The sequence below is a fragment of the Plectropomus leopardus genome, chromosome 9, assembly GCF_026936395.1.
Source record: "Plectropomus leopardus strain MGB_pleo_1.0 chromosome 9, ASM2693639v1, whole genome shotgun sequence".
Lineage (NCBI taxonomy): Eukaryota > Metazoa > Chordata > Actinopteri > Perciformes > Serranidae > Plectropomus > Plectropomus leopardus.
Window position 1 is genome coordinate 29,023,113 of NC_142184.1, and position 13,377 is coordinate 29,036,489.

The following is a 13,377-nucleotide window of genomic DNA, read 5'->3' on the forward strand; positions in this document are numbered from 1 at the left end:
TGTGATATCTGTCTTGTGCGTGCCAGTAAAAAAGTCACAATGTAGCTACAGAAAGAGAAGTAAATAGGAAAAATAGAACAAACTGTCTGAGATCAAAAAGGATTTGATGAAAGTAAGGAGAAAACAAAGAAGCTGGAAGGATGTGAGATTAAAGAAAAGAGGGAGAAATCCATACAAATATTCTTTCCAAGTAAATACCGTAAACAGACTAAGAAGCCCGTACATCCATTCGCCTCTTCTGTCGAGCTAAAAACTCCAGAAGAAATCTGGCTGCCTGCCTTGTTTCTTTTCTTTCCCAGGACTGTTTGTGAACTTGGCCTCCAGCCCTCTTTTTTCCATTTCCTCACAATAAATAAATACACTAATAAACAAAACATTCTCATCTTTCTGTCACAAAAAAACAACAGACAGGCCACAGCTGCTCACAGGAACTCCATACAGCCTTGGATCAAACACAAAATCTACTTTTATGGATGATCTTTACTTTCAAAGTGGAGCAAAGCAATCATCAATTTTTTGGAGAAAAATTCCAAGCAGAGGTACGCATTGTACTTTGGTGATAGTAAATAAAAAGTAGATAAACATCAATGAGCATAGAAAGGAAAATCCACAATATCTATTAATTCCGATCGTTTAAATTTACTCAAGTGAATCTCATGTTAAACAGTTGATAAACAGTGAAAAAATGTGTCTACCCTCAATATAATGCCTGCACACATTCGAACCGTATATCACAAATCATATTTAAGACACAACAAAGCAGGAAAAAATGACAAACACACCTCACCTGTACTGTGTAAATGCACTGTAGGCCTGCTGGTGATATATGAATGAACTAGTGAACCGATCCAGTCCTGAATACTGTAAATCCTGTGTCTCTACTTTTGGCGCAGCGGCTGATGTCAAGCTAAATGAATGCTGGAGTGCGCAGCCTTAACTCCCAGCACTGCACATATGACACTTGCCAGAACAGATCGGACATTTATTAAATGAGTGTCTTCCGCGGCCTCTGCTCGCATGCTTTTTTTTCCTCTCTCGCTTGCCTGTTGACTGCCTTTTTCCCCTGCTCGGTTTGTCCACATGCTGCACTCATGTACAGTCTGTCCTGAGATTTTCTTTTTTTTAGGATCTTTTTCAAAGTGTGTACAATGAGATGGCTGGTTGGTGGAGTTACGAAGAAATGTGGGTCACAGGGAGGTGAATTTATCACTTCAAAGCTTTCATTTGACGAGAAAAATGGATTGACTCGCGGTCATTTTTCACTGGTTTTGTACATGACAGACGGGCGTTAAGTGGATTTTCGAGAGTCTGCAAGCAAATTACCAAAGGACCGAGCTATGGTTATCTACTTACAGCCTGACAATCTTCACTAATGACAACAGCAGGGCTCCCAGTTTTTTTAATATACATTGCAAAGACATTATCCTTCAAAAGACATAAAATGCACTTCAAAAAGTGTCTAATTGAAACCTTGAATGAAGTGGCATCACTTCAGGGAGGAAATTTATGGTGATGCTGGTGTTTTTCAGTCCCGCTTCCTCTCCTTCATGGCACCTCTTTATAAAAAGAGCCAGGGACAATTTTCCATTACATGGTTTTCTTATAATTTCGGAAGGAAAGTTTATACGAGGTCATAAAAGCTCTGGGAACTTCACCATGGTCAGACTTGGAGCACAAAATACCAAGTTGTCACTCGGGCCTGTGAGGAGGCTTACTATCACACTGTATGTGACCTGAAATCGTGGAGAAACTAACAATATCAGCAACGCAGATTACATGCATACATGTGCATAACATGTAGCTACATTTAGCAGCGTATGCTACATAATGTTAACACTTGCAGTAGCATGTCTGAAGCAGATTTCCATATAAAGAAATCTAGGACATGATGACATTGAAATATTTTACATAAGACACAAAAGACATAAAGTACAATAAGTTACTTTTAAAATCAATCCAGAGTACTGCTGAGGACTGTGGCGTTTTCTAATAAGGTGAATCATTCACATTGGGTCTGTTCTCTCTACATTTCCAGGCTATTCTGGTTGTGTGGGTGCTGATGTGATGCAACATGGACAGAGGAGGACACCGGCACGCCAAAAACAAGGAGCCAGACAGAAGAGTTGTGTTTGAGGGTTGAAACCTTATCATTGTGAGAACATTCAGTTTTCTGCCTGCCCGGTCAGCGCGGCGTCAAGGCTCAGCTGTGATTGAGCACCTTCAGTGTCAACCAGCCTGAAACCAACACAGTCCGAATACAATGGAGGCTTTGTGACAGGTGTCAGCGAGGCAGCCCCGATGTTTGTCCTCGAGCACCTCAGAGGAGAGTGAAATGTTTGAGCTGATCTTTAACCAGCTCCCTATTTGTGTTCCTGTGGCGACTCATACAATACATGAAAGAGTTTTGCAGGAAATTCATCTTTTCTTATTTGAATTAAGAATAATGTGTTTTACTTTCGCCTTTCAATAAGCACTGTGATACAAACAGTGGCAAAGTTATGACAGCTCTCATGGCTGCTGTGATGAGATTTTTGGGGAAAAAAAGATCTGGTACACTCTTTCACTGTTTGTTCAGATTTTTTTTTTTTTTTTTACTTGAATTTCTGTTTCTGCGATGCTGAAAAATGACTACACTAAATGTAGTTCTGGAAAGTCAGTGTGTAGGGAAACGGTGCAAAAATAAATGCTGCATTTTTGCCTGATACTGACTTCCATCCTGCTGACAGCAGCAGCAGCAGCTGTGTGGGAGATGAGCTCAGTTTCTGTAACGAGTAGTGTGTGCGTGAGAGTTGACCTTTGAGTCCACATTTGAACACACAGGAGAGATTCACAAGCCCACAAACACAAGCCCATAACCATCATTTCCAAGGCTCACACCAGATATGTGCATTCAAACTACCAAGACACAGAGAACAACTGAGCAGAACAGACTTCACGCTTCCTACATCGACTGGATTTTTTTTTCATTTTACGTCTCAAACGCTTTTGGATTTATTTGGTAAAGCTAAATTTGAGGAGTGCACACCTAGAAAATGTGGCTAGTATTTGTCAATACTGACTGGCAAACATCATAGAAGACTGCCTAGATTTATATTACAAAATACATTTCGGAAATAACGCTGATGAATGTGAGTGGCTGAACCTTCAAAAGGTTCATTCATACCAGACCACTCCAAAATACTGCTGATTTAAAACTCCCTTTGCTATTATTGACCATAATTGGGACTATGGCCATTCTTAACCGCATCCAACTATGGTAAGTCACATGTGGAACGTTTTTCAAGTTCAGATCCAAGTGACAAACAACATAGGCTGAATGTTGGAGCCACTACAGAGGAACCAAATGATGCCAAATGGACTTAAAGCTTCTTTTTTGAAGCTTTTTTTTTAATACCACTCGGAATGAAATTTAAAACCAATTCTATTAAATATAATATTTTTATTATTATATTTAATTATTATATTTTTTTAATTGAAGAAAAAAAACATAAACTCACATCGATTTCCTAGGGTTAGGGACCATTTTGACAAATGCTTACTGTAAGATAAAAATGACATTTTGGCAGTATATGAGACCATTCTGTTTTTGTTTGTTTGCTATTATAAGAATGAATTATTTAGAGTAGTACTACTTCCCATATTTTAACTTTTCTTAGACTTTTGAAAGATTAATTTAAGATATTTTAATATCAATAAAGGCCTTAATTGAGATTCATTGTGTCAATGCCTTTTAAGACTTTTTAAGGATCTGCAGGAAAACTGGATGCAGTTTCATTAATCATGCTATATGACGACCCCATGAAAATCCCAACTACATTTAAGTGCTTGGGTAAAAATCCAAATTCTAATGTTACTTTTTGTGATATGTGTGGCGCCTCAGTAAGAAAGCAGAAAGTTCTGAATATGATCTCTACTCACAGTTTGTTTCCTTTGAGTGCGGCGTGGTGCAGCAGATTGAAGCCTCTGTGGTTCTGCTGTGTGAAGTCAATGTTGGGCACCAAGACCAGGATTTCGATTATATTGCGGAAATCTTTAGCGATGGCATCATGGAGCGGTGTGTCCCCGTATGAATCCTGAGTGAGAAGAAACATTTGGTGAGTGAGGCTGTTGTACACGTGGGAACTCATCTCTTTGGGCCTCTACATGAGGCATGTTGAGACACGACACAGCAAAATCCAAAATCCTGTTGAAAACTTGTTTCAGTGGTTACTGTAGAATCATAGTGTCTAAGTAGAGGGTAGCAGGGAATTTAACTTTCCAAACAGCACCATGAATCAATGAATATCTATAATACATACATTGCAGTCACATCTACAATATTTTTTATAATATAGAGGTGTCAGTCTGCACCAATGACATGATTTTGTTCGCGAAACTGATGTGTAATCCTGGCATGAACACTGTATGTATTCTGAATCTATATTTGTAGTGTGATGGATGCTGCAGTCCATTCTGATTGTGTGTGGCCAAAAACAAAAACAAACTGTGGGCTGCTGTTTTTAGCTGAGTAGCCACACTACTCAAGCAGAAAAAAAAATGGTTGTTAGTGTATTCGGGGGCTTGTTGCAGGCATGTTAGACAGTGAGGAAAATGCCCTGAGAGAGAGACTAAATTGCCTTAATGAGGCTGAGGGCTGAAATTCAGCAGGGTCACAGTAAAACACCATAAATGTTTGTATTTGTGTGTTTACATCTACTTGGAAGGGAAATGTGTGAGACATGACATGTGTTCAGCAAATGGCTGACACTGCCAGAGAAACTCACTTACTGGCTACTCAAACGCTCACTCAACGACGACCACTGGCTACTCATGTCTACTAGCTGAGTCATGAGCTCCTGACCAGTGACTGAGTCAGAGAGGGCATGATGAGGCTTTGTAGGTGGAGAAGCACAACATTGGATTTTTTTGCCAATATCACACATGCCAATATTTGAAGTCATTGTGGCTGATTGCCAATGCTGACATACGCACATTTTTTTTGCACCTGGCTGCAGAGAACATCTTATTGTAATGGCAAAGTGGTAGATGCAGACATGAAATATAGTGCTTTAAAAAATGCACCCATTCACTGGGCAAAATTTTTAAATAATTTAATTTACTTTTATGTAACATAAAAATAAAATTCAGTAAATAAATAAATAAATAAAATTAAAGTAAAATTCAGTCTTGGATTAATTTTAGTTTGCTAGCTTGTAATGTTTTTAATGTTGTCACACTTAATTAAATGTTAGTTTTTATCCTGAAACAGGGTACATCATCAGTTTGTCGTTATTAAATATAATTTAGCAAATGGGTAAAACATATTCATGGAAGAAAGTCAATGATATAGCCTAGTTATTTCTTCCAAAAAAATAAATTAATAAATAAACTACATAATTCTTTGCATTGAAGAACATGAACTACTTTTTTGGGGATTAAAAAAGGCACTGAGACAGTTTTTATCACAAGCAGAAATAACCTGTAAATCTGGAAGTGATAGTAATTCAGGTTACAACCGTTTAAATAATAACAGAACGTTTGTGGTGTCCATTACTTCCGTATTGTGACTTTAAATTTCCCATGATCCCTTGCGGTTTTTTAATGTTTTAATTCAATAATTAGTTGCCCAATTTACAAACAAGAGACGATCTTTTTTAACGCGCAAACTAGCGTACCCATTAAAGATTTTTCTTAGCGATTAACGTAACGAGGGGCAATTTTTAAAAAAAATGGTGACACCATGACCGTGGATACATTTATAAACGTATGATATAAATACTGCGCGATTATCTGTACCCATCTGGACATTCAAAGAATGTGCTCTCTGAGCTGCGCGCTGAAGACAAAGCTTGGAGATTCCTCCCCAGAACTTAGGCCGACTGTGCCCTGATTGACATGGCAGGGAATGCCGTGGTTGACATCAGCTTGGTCACGTGTTTCAACACATACCTGCTGGGATATTCGGTTGGCGTTACAACTGGGTTTCAGGAGATATGATAGTGGTGATCACGGATACAGACCGTTAGCGTCACTGGTAACATGGGATTGTAAGTACTAATGGCGAATGGGGCTCATTCTCAGAATGAAATTTTACACTTCACATAACATTATGTATTTGATATTCTAATACTAATAAGCTACCCCCACCACTCAAAATGAAACAGTGGTTATTATGCGACACTGGTTTAGGGTGGACCAGAGAGTGTATTTAGATGCACTAGGGTGGACTACACATGATATTTCACACTTATCTACAAAACAAGCTAAATTTATCAATGGTTGGGATTGCCTATTTTACAATTTATATGTGTTGTTGGGGTTTTTTTTAAATAAAAACAACACATATTTAGGACAAAATGCATGACGTGTATTTTTCTGTTGACCAGTGCGGACATGAGCGTTGCCCTAATTCCCTCCTCAAAAACCGTGTGGGATATTTCTGTTGGATTTCGGATTATTGGAGAAAATACTGTTCATTCGGATATTATTTAAACTGTTTAACCCGGATTACTATCACTTTTGTGGCAAACAAAGGTTTAAGATACTCACATGTTCGGTTCAGTAAAATAATCTTCACAAATGAACCACATATAATTTTCTAAAACTCAAACGCAATGCAGTGAACGTCAATTGGCGGCCACATCGGCCACATCTGGCCCGCCAGAGATTTCCATCAAGCCGCCAGAATATTACTGAATTCAGGAATAGCCCAGATTAAAGACTGTTGCAACTAAAGGCAGCAGCGCGACCACGTTGTTTCAACATCTCAAACAGAGGCAGTGTGTCTAAATGCACGAGACCGCGTCGTACCACAATCATCCGGTAAAAAGCAGTCCACATCAGCGGAGACATTTTCCTGCTGTGTGCGGTATGACAGGACAGCGACCCGCTGCAAATCTGCAGTGTTTCCCTACAATGTTAACGAGACTAGAGACCCCCGCCAGGCCTGAACGTTAGAGGGGTTTATGAGTAGGGCTGACAAAAGTACACCGTGTATTTCCCCTCAGGAGCTACAAGCAAACTTGCCAAACCTCACGATTTTCCCGGGACACCTCCGTTTCCCCTGCCCTCTCCCGGTGTCCTCCCGGTGTCCCATCTCTCCTGTATTTCTCCCGATTTAGGACCGGGGGTCAAGTCCGCCCCAATGTACGAAGGAGGCGAATCTGACGGAGCATCCAACGGCAGCTGGTTAGAGAATAAATACCGAAAATGCACAAAAATACTTTTTGTTTTGTTTTTATTAAAAGTGCCTGAATACAGACTGTGCGCCAGGTGCGTGCGCGCATTTGGATACTAGAGCGCAGCTCGTGCCACATATTCCTGTCTGAGCCAAAGTAAATGAGCCCAGAGATTAATTTTACTATTTTCAAAGATTGACAAAGAAACATCACAGCTGGCTGATCACACAGCTGATCGACAGATCCATCAGAGCAGACTGAGAGCAGCAGTGACAGACCTCATCCAGCTGCTCTCTGCTGCTCTCCTTCTTATCAGGGGTGGATTTAGTGATTTGGGGGCCTGGTGCTCCAGCCCAACTACGTTGCTTTGATTTCACTCATTCTCTAACATAGTGATGGCGGGCTGTTGGCAGCTGTAGAAGTTCTGCTGTTCTCTTAACCCTCCATGTAACTAATATAGACGAGTGCAGGCGATGTGGAAACTCTGAGAGCTGTTACTGACACAGTCATGCTGCATATTGTTAAAGATAAGATACAAACGAATTCATGTAAATATGTTTTGTGAAATTACTGCAGCCTTCATTGGAAAAGACAAGTTTGCAGCTTGCACTTTAACCCCAAAAGGGAAATTAAGTTTACTAACAGAAGCCTTTAATATTCACTGTTAAAATCGAAAGCATTATATTATTTCATTTCATTTTACGAGAGCATCTGGCCCTCACAGTGTCTGACAAGAAAAATTCTGGCCCTTAGACGCATGTAGGTGACGACTCCTGCTGAAAAGTCACAGTCGTCTTGATGACACTCTGTATCCTGCCTTTTTTATGACACATAAAAGATTCAAAATTCATGAGTGGGTTATTTACTGACTTATATTTTAGACCTTTGCAAGAACAAAATGTGAAAGTGTGTTTAGCGTTTGCTCACCACAGACCTTATTTCAGGCATCTAACCAAAAACCCTTTTAAAAAACCCACTGATTTCAAGATGAGGGAAACGGGAGTGCTAATAGCTAACTCATCTCCAGGTTTTAGGACACAAGGTATTTAGTTTGTTTTATTTGTTCTGAAATTGTTTTTCTATAAATGTGTATTTGTGCGGTACATGTATTATTGTACACAAAGACTAGAGACACTCCTCAGGCCATTTTAGCACAGATGTCAAACCAAACTATGAACTGGGTGAACTGTGTGATTCCCATCTCTTATCACACATGACAAAGTGTGAGCAAATGGCTAATCATTTCACACCTACATAACCAGTGGTATTAAATGCTACTAAAACTGCCCCAGCACAGTTTTCACTTGGTCTTTATACCAAATAATAAATCAGTTAATGTAGATAAATAATATGTGGGGAAGAAAAAAAATGAGAAAAATGACGAAGAATTAAATACACAAACACGTTCACTTGGGTTTGTAGAGCAATCTGAGGTATGAGGCAGCTTCGGCCCTCTCACCTGGAGATTGACGTCAGCCGAATGCTCGGTCAGCACTCGCACCACGTCAGTGAAGCCCTTGTTGACTGCAATGTGGAGCGCCGTGCACATGGAGTTGTTCAGGAGGTTAACATTTGCCCCCTTGCTCAACAGCAGCCGTGTGATCTCTGCCTGGTTACTGAATGGAAAGACATCATAAACAAAAAAAAAAGACATGTAAACAGATTGATCATCATTCCTGTCGAGTGATTAAACAGCGCTTTTCAAGATTTTCCAGCTCTACTTCCAATGAACATCTCAAAAGCTTGTTCTGAAAACCCTCTGCTGAAGGGTTGCATGCTAAATTACCCAAATGTCATTCTTTTTAAACTCTGTCATTTTGTTTGCCTGATGCGCCACTGCTGCAAGCCGACGAAGTTATTTTCGACAAGTATGAATTCCCGAGGAGATTTTGTTGAACGTCGACTTCCTGAGAATGTGTTACTGTGGCGAGAGGAGGAGGAGATAGAGCTGGCTGATTAGGCAACACTTTAATGCTGTCGCTTCTGTGAATGGATTATCAGGCTACAAGGAAACATTAGGAATGAGAGCTCTGTGGTACATCTGCCAGTCAAAAGGAGCAGGGCTGTATCTTCTTGTGAACTCAAGTGCTCTCGCTCTGTACTATTGTGCACTTAAATGTGTGCACGAAAACTGCGATTGCTTCCTTACCCAAAGGCAGTGTAGTGCAATGCCGTGTCTCCGTCTTCATCCTTGACCTCGATGGAGCTGTTGGCCTGCAGCAGGGCCTTCACCACCTCCATGTGGCCTTGGTGAGCAGCAACCTGCAGTGCAGTCTTGCCCTGGTTCTTTATATCCACCTGCCAGGGACACAAACGTGGTTGGAGATACATTAGAACGGGTTGGTGGCCTGGACGCTAACAGAGCTGAATGTAGACTGCCTGGAAATAATCTGAGCATGAACTACAACCACGTTCGTCACACACTTGATACATAATCCTAATAAGTAGTGGAGTCATCACCAAGTAGAACTGTAGTCAAGGACGTAACAAAAAAAGTCCTTGAGTTACATTATGTAATGCATATGTGTAAGTCATATGTAACATTAAATATAATGTGTTGTATTCTGTAGGCTGACTCGAGTTAGCACCATTAATTTTAGCTGAATTACCATTGACCTTAAACTGCAAATACACACTCACACACTCTAACCAGACTCTGGTTCTAGTATTTCGGTTTTAAGGAGATGTGGTGGTTTTCACTTAAGTCTTTTGGTTTGCGACTGTCATTTAAAAATAGAAAATCTAAAATAGATTTTGTGTTTTTATGGCTTTCAGATTCCATTTACGTCTTCTTGAGAAACTGCAGTCACGAGAATGAGACAAACCAGATCACAATGACCTTGACCTTTGACCTGTGACCAACAAAAACAAATCAATTCATTGTTGAGTCCAAGTGGATGTTTGTGCCAAATTTGAAGAAATTCCCTCGCAGCTTTCTTGGGATATCACATTCATAAGAATGGGATGGACATCCGGAAAAAAATGATGCCTTGTAACTGGCATGAGTGTATAAATACAGTTTCCTTCACAAAGTCATCGTAATGCAGGGTGAGTAACTAATTTTGGTTCGATCCCTGATCATTCTCTTGCTCTCCCAAGCTGGATTTAATAATCAGTCTTAGAGTGTCTTCTCTTGACCAAAGCAACGCCATGAAATTCTGAGAATAAATTTCAGTTTATTAACGTATCTCATATATCTCATGTAATTCCTCACAGTTCTCTTCATTAAATATGTGTGTTAATGAGAGAGTAACATATAGTTTACAGCATAAACCATGTTTGATTCATATACAGTACTATATCCATTAAGGCGAAGGGGGAAGAAAAATGCTCTGCCCCAGTGCTGTGCTGCATCAATAGTTTTGAAAGATATTAGAGTGGTGTGTGAAAATCTGGATAGTCCAGAGTCATTAGCTTCATCAGACAGACTGTGTTTGGTGTGTCCTTTGCCTTATCTGGTTCACTAAGTCACTCTGGCCCTTAACTTCCCCCACCCCCTGTCTTGGTGTCGTGGTGGAAAGAGCTCTTGGAACGGGCAGCGGACTGCAGCAAAGAGAAGGAGTGCTGCACTAACCTTGTCAGGATACTTCTGCACCAACTCCCGCACTTTGTTGGCACTGCCGTGTGCTGCCTCAATGACCAGCCGGCTGGGATTGTCCTGCTCTGTGGACTGAGACAGCAGCTTCTCCAACACTGAGATGACAGTACCTGAACAGAGACGCAGGCAGTTGGAGATGGAGGGGAGGGGAGGTTGTGAAAAGGGGACAGACAAGAGAGACAAAAGGATTCATTTAGCTTAATGAGTCTAATATGATTAGAAATGGTGTCGCAAAGCCTTCCAGAGAGCTAAAATAGCAGACAAATGGGTTAATGGGTTTGTCAAAGCTGCGGTAAATGCAAAACCACATGAATGAGTCAAAATGCCCCTTCATGCAGTGCAATCTGACCACACACACATCCACAAACTCACACAAGCTCCCGGCTGCTGAGGTGAGCACATGCACAGAACAGATTTAGTCATGACTGAGAGACTGCTGGGAACTTCTGACATGATGATAAATGTCCGCTGTGCTGCCAAAGCTTCTCGCTGTCAACATGCAGGATCATGACATGATATAGTGAAGAACATTTTCAAGAAATGACACATATTACACACACTGCTGCAAAAAGCAAGCGCAACTGTGGCCATGAATGCCGTAGTTGCAGCCTGGATGTGAAAACAGGCAGAGCTGCTGGAATGAGGGCGGGGGGGGGGAGAATGAGTGCATGCAGAAGCTGGAGCTGAAGTGTTAGCGATGAGCCCCCTCGTCCCGGCAGAGGCCTTACTTCCAGATTCGTTGGGGTTCTCGGCCGTCATGAGGTTGGCGTCCACCTCCACGGTCTGGGCCGAGAGGCACGCTGGGTTGAACGTCCACGTCTGGCCTCCAAACGCCACCCGTAGGTCACCATCTGCATACACTTTCAACACCTTCCCCGCCTGGCCAAGCACCTAGGAAAAAAAACGGTGAGTAAGGTGGATGTGGTGTGGATTGGTGAAAAAGTGCCTTTTTGGAGAGGACAAGTAAAGAGATAAAGACCAGAACTAATCCACCAGGAACTATTCATTATTTTTTTGAGGAATGAATTCAGTGCTTCTTTCATTTTAGGAAAAATAACCAGGCCCCATTTGGAGAAGTGGCTCTAAATTTGGTGAGTTCCTGATGTACACCCAATTTTCAGGAAGTAGGTCACTTTTAAATCAGAGGAAGGTCTGCCAAATAAAGGCTTTACTTTAGCAAGTAATGAAGTTAACATCAGACAGACAGGGAGGTAACCTGAAGATGCCAGAATACAGAGGTGAGGCAAAGTCATTGTTTTAGAAGTTTCAAGTTATTACATCCCAATACAAGCTGCACATCAACATATGCAAGGCCTTTATCAAGACTTTAATTAGGGGACTTCGTTTAGGACTTGAAACTTGAAAATTGCAGTTACTGGTGTGAAGGTCCAAGTCGAGTTACAATTTGTTTTTTTGATATTGTCAATTGAATTTCAAAATTTTCGTGACCTTAGTTTATAGATTCATGTTCTTCGAGTTCTTCACAAATCTACCTGGACCCTAGAAACTGAATCAGAACCTGTACAAGTTCAGGTCCATATTTTATTATGGTCAAGCGAGTCCAGGTTGGGTCTCAGGTCTGTTTCTTATTATTGATTACGTGATGATCAGGCTTACTTACGATCAGATTACAAGAGCAAAAGTTAAAAAAAATAAAAGAATTGATCAGAAGCACCAGCAAGTTTAAAGCTGAGCACTGGTAAGAGGGATAGTGTGCCCAACAATATGCAAAATTTGATTAATTTAAGAGAAGCCCTTTTGATTATTATTTTGATTGGTGCCTTACCAACTAAAGGAATATAAACAATCAAAGAATGGAGACATATTCAGACTTTGTGTCCACTTTAAAAGTAGACATTAACCCCAGACGTCTCTCTCCTCTTGGACATGCAACAGGTCAGGTCTGTAATAACTCGGGCAAAAATGGGTCCGGCAAATACATGTTTAAAAAAAATAATGACCATTTTTATTTTGGAACAAATTTCCTAATTAGGGTTCAGGTGCGTTATTTTGGACCCTTGAAGATCTCTAGTCCACACCCCTGCCTCAGTATGGCATTAATTCAGTCTTTATAACTATAGCTGAAATACCATGAAGAGTAAGTATGATCAGTCTAACAGCTATTATCAGGCTAAATGAGCATACAGGAGCCATGCTGTCTGTCCACTCCCCATGGCCGGCCTGCAGTCTCTTCACACTCTCGATGTCCTCCAACACTCTTACAAGTTCGCCAACTCCAAACGTGTTCACCTAGTGGACAAAATGATGGACAAATAATTAAAAAAAATTCCTAGCCTACCAAACTGATAAAAAAAATAGTGATAATCCAACTACGCTCGCGTTTAAAGTGAAGTTCTGTCCCATGTGACATCTTACAGTGAGATCCTACCTTGGTGAGAGCCCCAGGATGGAAAGTCCAGCGGATGTTGTTGCTGTACTGGACTCTGACATCTCCTCGGTCAGTGATTCTATGAACAGTCCCGATCCGGCAAATGTACTGAGAACACAAATAGGCTGTGTCACCCAGGGTTCTCCCTCTGCAATGCTGTGACCTTAATGTTCCCTTTAGCAGCTGTGATTTGAGAGTTGAATGCTCTGTTTCCTTTCACTCTGTTGCACGCT

At 40.9% G+C, this 13,377-nt stretch overlaps 1 protein-coding gene across 5 annotated transcripts in view; it reads right to left on the reverse strand.

The window, feature by feature from the left end:
* Window positions 1-13,377, reverse strand: part of mib2 (MIB E3 ubiquitin protein ligase 2) — a 57,335-nt gene that overhangs the window by 12,761 nt on the left and 31,197 nt on the right. For all 5 annotated transcript variants that reach the window (XM_088082454.1, XM_088082453.1, XM_088082455.1 and 2 more), the window contains 7 exons: window positions 13,145-13,252; window positions 12,901-13,005; window positions 11,484-11,646; window positions 10,732-10,865; window positions 9,307-9,455; window positions 8,617-8,773; window positions 3,919-4,073 (listed from right to left, as the gene is read on the reverse strand). In XM_088082454.1, the coding sequence (XP_087938580.1) occupies window positions 3,919-4,073; window positions 8,617-8,773; window positions 9,307-9,455; window positions 10,732-10,865; window positions 11,484-11,646; window positions 12,901-13,005; window positions 13,145-13,252 (971 nt within the window). The remainder of the gene's footprint in view (window positions 1-3,918; window positions 4,074-8,616; window positions 8,774-9,306; window positions 9,456-10,731; window positions 10,866-11,483; window positions 11,647-12,900; window positions 13,006-13,144; window positions 13,253-13,377) is intronic.